Source organism: Culex pipiens, chromosome 2, assembly GCF_016801865.2.
Source record: "Culex pipiens pallens isolate TS chromosome 2, TS_CPP_V2, whole genome shotgun sequence".
In the NCBI taxonomy this organism is placed as follows: Eukaryota; Metazoa; Arthropoda; class Insecta; order Diptera; family Culicidae; genus Culex; species Culex pipiens.
This window is the reverse complement of record NC_068938.1, coordinates 206678543-206684297: the sequence shown is the minus strand read 5'-3', so window position 1 is coordinate 206684297 and position 5755 is coordinate 206678543. Positions and strand designations below refer to the sequence as shown.

General features: G+C 33.8%; 1 protein-coding gene across 1 annotated transcript; it reads left to right on the top strand.

Annotated features, from left to right (window-relative positions):
- Nucleotides 1–3349: 3349 nt before the first annotated feature.
- LOC120429204 (uncharacterized) lies at nucleotides 3350–4818 on the top strand. The gene is made up of 5 exons (XM_039594414.2): nucleotides 3350–3368; nucleotides 3437–3795; nucleotides 3847–4104; nucleotides 4175–4444; nucleotides 4498–4818. Exons 1-5 carry the CDS (start codon nucleotides 3350–3352, stop codon nucleotides 4801–4803), a joined length of 1212 nt encoding a protein of 403 aa, XP_039450348.1. The 3' UTR covers nucleotides 4804–4818.
- Nucleotides 4819–5755: the final 937 nt, after the last annotated feature.

Here is a 5755-nt window from a genome sequence, read left to right as displayed (position 1 = left end):
TTTGTTAAAAAATAAATTTGTAATCGAAAAACACTTAACATAAATTTCGTTATCGGTTTCGATTTATATTCACCAAAAATTGATTTTGTTTTTGCAAAAAACAATTTCCCTGTTAAAGTCATGAACAAGCTTGACCATCTCTGAAAACATTTTTTCCGATAATATCAGAAAAGTTAGTATAAGTTTGATTAACAGATTAATACTTGGACTAATAATTTCTCAGATATAGACTCCGCAAGAAAAATCACTCAACGAGGTTTTCTCTACATCACCAAAATACCACCTTAAAAGAGACGTTTACGAAGCAAATATAAGTCCGATCATCAATGACTAAAATCGAAATTTTTTTTTCTATTTGATGTGGTTGATGTTGGGCCTTTTCAAATGTTAGGATTGATTTGATAATTATAATTTTTATTCGAGAGATCGACACAAATTTTGATAATTTTTCGTTTTTTTCGCTTTTTCAAAAATCATCATTTTTGTAATTCTTGGAATACTGCCGAATGAATTTAACCAAATTGTGCCATAGCTCAAAAGATGGAATATATTGTCATACACATGTTTATATTGAGTAAACGATTTTTTTTGTGTAAAAAATTAAATTTATTATTTTTTGATTTTTTAAGCAAACTTTTTTATTTGAAAGTCATTACTACTCTTTTTTAGTAGGAATTTTTTTTGTGGTATCTGTACAATGAACATTGAAAATTTACTTATATTAATTTTTTAAATCAACTCAAACATGTTAGGAATGAGTTCAGTGTTATTTCTAAGTATTTTTTTTTTCAATTCCCTTGCGTAAGGGAATGCATTTTCACCTGTTTTCAGCTGATTTGACTTAAAATTACACTGAAGTTTTCATTTAAAAAAAAAATTGCTGCCCCTTGATATTTCAGACTATTTTTAAGAAAGGTAGACAACAGCCTACCAAAATTTAAAAAAAATCAACAAAGTAGACTTTGAGAATGTTGGCTTTCTTGGTCATTTTAATTTGCTTGTTCAAGGGTTTCCAGCAAGGCCTCAGACTGGCAAGTAATTAATAATTACTTTGATTTTAAGCTGGTAATTAGGTATTTCATTAATTACTTAGTAATTCATGGTAATTAGAGTAATTTATAGTAATTAATTGGTAATTACAGTAATTTATGAGTGATTAAAGTATTTTTTTCATTGTGCTTCTTCAACAAAACTTTTTTACTTTCATACATAATCTTTTATAACAGTATTTTTTTATTTCAAATAATAGTGTCACACGAAGATTTAAAAAAATACAAAGATTAAAAAAAGACTGGTTCTGCATGTAGAAGACCTTATCGACCATAGTTCTCTCCTAAAACTTTTTCCTAAAATTTACAACAACAAAAATTTACAACAACAAAAGTCAACGCCATGATATATTACTTAGTGAAAAATGTTTTGTGAATCCAAAATCTATTACTTTTTATTAAACAATTGTAAAAATAAGAAACTTTTTGCAAGAATTACATTAGAACTGATTAATTTTTTATGTTTTCCCTTCTAAGGCTGGTACAAATATTTTTAAAAGTTTTTGTCACCCCCCCCCTTCAAAATTGGCCCGAAAAATCAGGGGGCAAAAAAAATATTTTTACAATAAACTTCAAAATTTCAATGAAAATTCAAGTGCAACCAACTGAAATCAAATTAAAATACATTCTCCTGCGTTTAAAATCATTTTTAGCATGTTTGGGTTTATTAAAAATTCTTAAAATTTTTTGAAAATTTTCGATTCAAATTTTTTTTTTTCGATACAATTTTTGTTTTTGTCAGATCTTAGATTTTTTGAAAACTAATGATTGCAAAACAACTGAACTAGTGTAAAATGCATTTTAAAACACTTTTTTCATTTAAATGTGAAGACTATGGCTTGTTATTAAAATTTTTATATTTTTTTATTTTTTTGCCCCCCCCTTGACCTTGGCCAGGGCCGAGGGACAAAAACTTTTTTAAATATTTGCATCGGCCTAATAGGCAGTCAAAATTATTTGACGTTTATGTGGATCAAATATTTAAAACCAAAATGTACTTAATTATCATTGATAAAAGCAAAGTTTTCAAGTGATAGCCATTCAAAAATCAATAAAAATAAAAATAAGTTTTTTTTATATATTTTTTCATAATCTTTAGAAATTTACAGTCCCTTAAACTTTGAAAAATATTTGCAACGGCCTAAACATGACTTCAAAAAAACGTAAGTCAACTTAAATCATCTTCTTTTGCAAATGATTGATAAGGGTTTGGTTGATTGAAGCGTGAAACATAATGGAATTTCTTATCAGATAATAAACCTAGGTTAAATTGGCCGTAAAACAAATAGTCTTTTTCATATCAATATAATTAAATACTTATGTCAATTTTATAATGAAATGAAGTTTAATCGCTTTAGAATATCATGTAAACTTCACCCCAAGTTTCAGCGCCCTCTAATGTCCCGCCCGTGTGGATCAATCGGACCGCGCACTGGACTCACAATCCAGAAGTTGCTAGTTCGAATCCCGCGGTGGGCGCTCTAATTTTTTTTTGTGTAAATATGGGTATCCGGCACCGTCGCTCCGTGCCGTACTCAAACACTTAGAAGACCAGGGCGGCGAACTCCTTGTAGACAAAAAGGAATATACTAGTCAACTTCGTTTCTAATGGGGGACGTTGATTGCCTATACACAGAAAAAAAAAGTTGAATTTTGGAATGTTGAAAATTTGGTAGGTTGAATATTACCTCTTTATTTGTGTAATATTACATAAAAAATTTGTAAAAATGTGAACCTGATGAATATTCATCAAAAACTGATGAAAATTCATCATTTTCTGGGGTAAAATTTATCATTTATTTTGCCACAAAATCTGTCACCATTTCCTGATGAATATTACCATCATTTTTTTTTCTGTGTAGCTCGGAAACGATTTTCAATATGTAAACTTAACATTAGTGAAATATTCTGCTATTTTCAATAAAAATTATATGCGAAATTCAAAATATCCAGATTGGTACAAAAATAAAATAAAAAGCATAATTTAAGACTTTGAACAAAAAAATATTGTCTGTTTCTCGCTTGATATAGAGTGTGTTTATTTTATTTTATTAAGTTTTATTTTTAAAAGTGCTATCGAATGAGCTTTTTATAAATAATTTAGTTTAGAATCGTAGAAATAAATTCTTAAATTTATTTAATATTAAATTATTTTTTTATCGCAGTCAAAAGTAATTAAGTAATTTATGTAATTAATCATTTTGGACCAGTAATTTGAGTAATTAATTGGCAGACTGGCAAGTAATAAACGCTTCTGGAAACCCTTGTGCTTGTTATCATTTTCATTTTTAACTTTGAGAATGAACTCTGGTTTGAAAGGTTAGAGATTACCCATTTTGACACAGATGTTTTTTTTTTTTATTAAAGGTAAATTTTACCTCCACTAGCAAAAGCCAATCAACCGCTCAAGATCAATTCCGGTGCTCCCGATGGCCCCTCCGAAAAAGCCAGCAAGTCTGCGAGCAAAATTCCAAAACTTAAGACCACCAACAACGCTGTAAAGGACCGACCCAAATCGACCCCGAAAATGCACGCTTTGGGCAAGGTTCCGCAGTACATTCTAAGGCTGCGGCCAAAATCATCCAGCAATGGTGAGAAAATCAAGGAGGAGTGTCCGCCAAGTGAGGGGACTGATTCTACAAAGCTGGAATTGAATAAAGAGAAAGTAATCGAAACTACAAATCTTGAAGGAGAAGGATCGTCTAAAAAGACGATTTTAGAACAGAAAAAGAACGTCATTGATGAGGTACGTTGGACCTTTAAAATTAGAAGTTACATTATCTAACCAAAATTCCAGCTAAGTCACTACCTCCAAGCAGCAAGGATCACCCCATGTGACGAACCAGAGCTCACCATAGCGAAGCTACGACGTGAGCTAGCCCAAAAGAATGCCGTCCTTGTTGAGAATCGCAAACTGAACTTCAAAATTGAAGCCCTCGAGAGGCAGCTAATGCAAGAGGGACAACGGCTGAACGATAAGGACCAGCTTATTCTTAAGCTGCAGCAGGAATCCCTTGGATTGGGAGATAAAATTCGGGAACTGAGGAAAACTATGGTTTTGTTAAGATTTTATAGAAACTCTTCAATTATTTGTTTAAATTTGGCGTTTTTAGCCAAAATTTCAGCTCGATTTGGCAGCAAAAGAACGTTTGATTTCTGAGAAAGACGATCAAATTTCAAAGTTACAAACTGCTGAGCAAAATCTCAAAGATATGACTGAACCGGGAAATACTCAAACTGAGCAGACAAATCAGCAAAATGAAGTGATTATCCCACTGGATGTGGATAAACCGGAGGACGCGCTGGATGAGGTTCGCAAAAGAATGCTCAACATTATAAAAACTTGTAAGGAAACGTTCAAAGAACGTTGCGATGAGTTCAGCAGACTTGATGGGGTAAATTTCCAATATGAAATAAAAGTACGTTAAAATTTATAACAAATTTTCAGGCAGGTGACGCCGAACAGCAACGATTCGACGCGATTTTCGAAACACTGGCCAATAAACAACGCCAGTGTTGCCAGCAAGAGGACGAAATTAGAAGTCTGAGTAGGAAAAGTCAGCGATGCAGGGCTCAGCGAACGAAACTGTTGGGGGTGCTCAAGAAGCTCATAGAAGAGAACGAGCAGTTGAGGAGTGCAACGGCGAGATGTTCTAAAGAGTCAAAAGTGTTCAAAATTTTGAAAGAATCAACTTCAACCGAGGGCAATTGTGACGTTTTTGAAGATGCTATCAGTGATGTTGAAAAATCATGAAAGTATGAAAAAAAAAACAAAAATGTAAAAAAAAGAATTGTTTTTTTTAAGTTGAAAAAAAAAGTTCTGAGTTTTATGAATACTTCTTCCATGGAAAGCTGTGTTCGTAAATTTGTTATTCATCTTTGGTATCAAAATAGCGCAGTAAAAATCGCAATCAAATCAGCTCCACTCCCATCACCCATTCCCAAAAAGTCACCCTCATCTTAATTAAAATGCCTTCGGCGACGCTCTAATCTAAATTGCAAAATTCATTAGTTAAGATATCCTCCCTCATTCAGTTCGAGTCGGACCATCCAAAGCTAAGTTTATGGGATTTCAAACACCTGTTTCCAGATCTATCAATGCCAATTAGCTAATCAAGCATCCGAAAATCCCTTCCAAAGTTGGTCCACAGGCCACTCCAAACTGGCGCTGATAACGATGGGTCCTCTCGGTCGTAAAAACGTCCGAAGTTCGAGAGTGCATCAAATCAGTTGACCGGGGGGGTAATAAAACGTTGAACCATTTGGACTCCACAACCCGGCAGCACTAAACACATCCACACGAACGCCCGAAAGGAAATGATTAGAGCCCCCGAAAACTAGGCCAAACGCAGCAGCAGCGCTTTTTGATAATTAAAAACTTTCGACTCCACGCCAGATATGGCGATCGAAACTTTGTCATCTCGGGCATCTCATCAAATGCCCCTCGGCGGTTGGAATCTGCGGCCACTCACGCAAATGTCCGCGCACCTGCAATATCGTTAGACGACGAAACAAAAAAAAAAGTGAAAGAAGTTTCCAATTGAGTCGCGTCGAGATCCGAAAACGGAAGACCTGCGCCACCAGAGGGTTATGATTTGCCTAATTATTTCTCTAATTTATCCATTCATCTTCCTCTCGGGACGGATCCAGAGTAACACGTTTATGGTGGTTATCAACTCGCACACGAACATCTCTCTCTTGCAGTG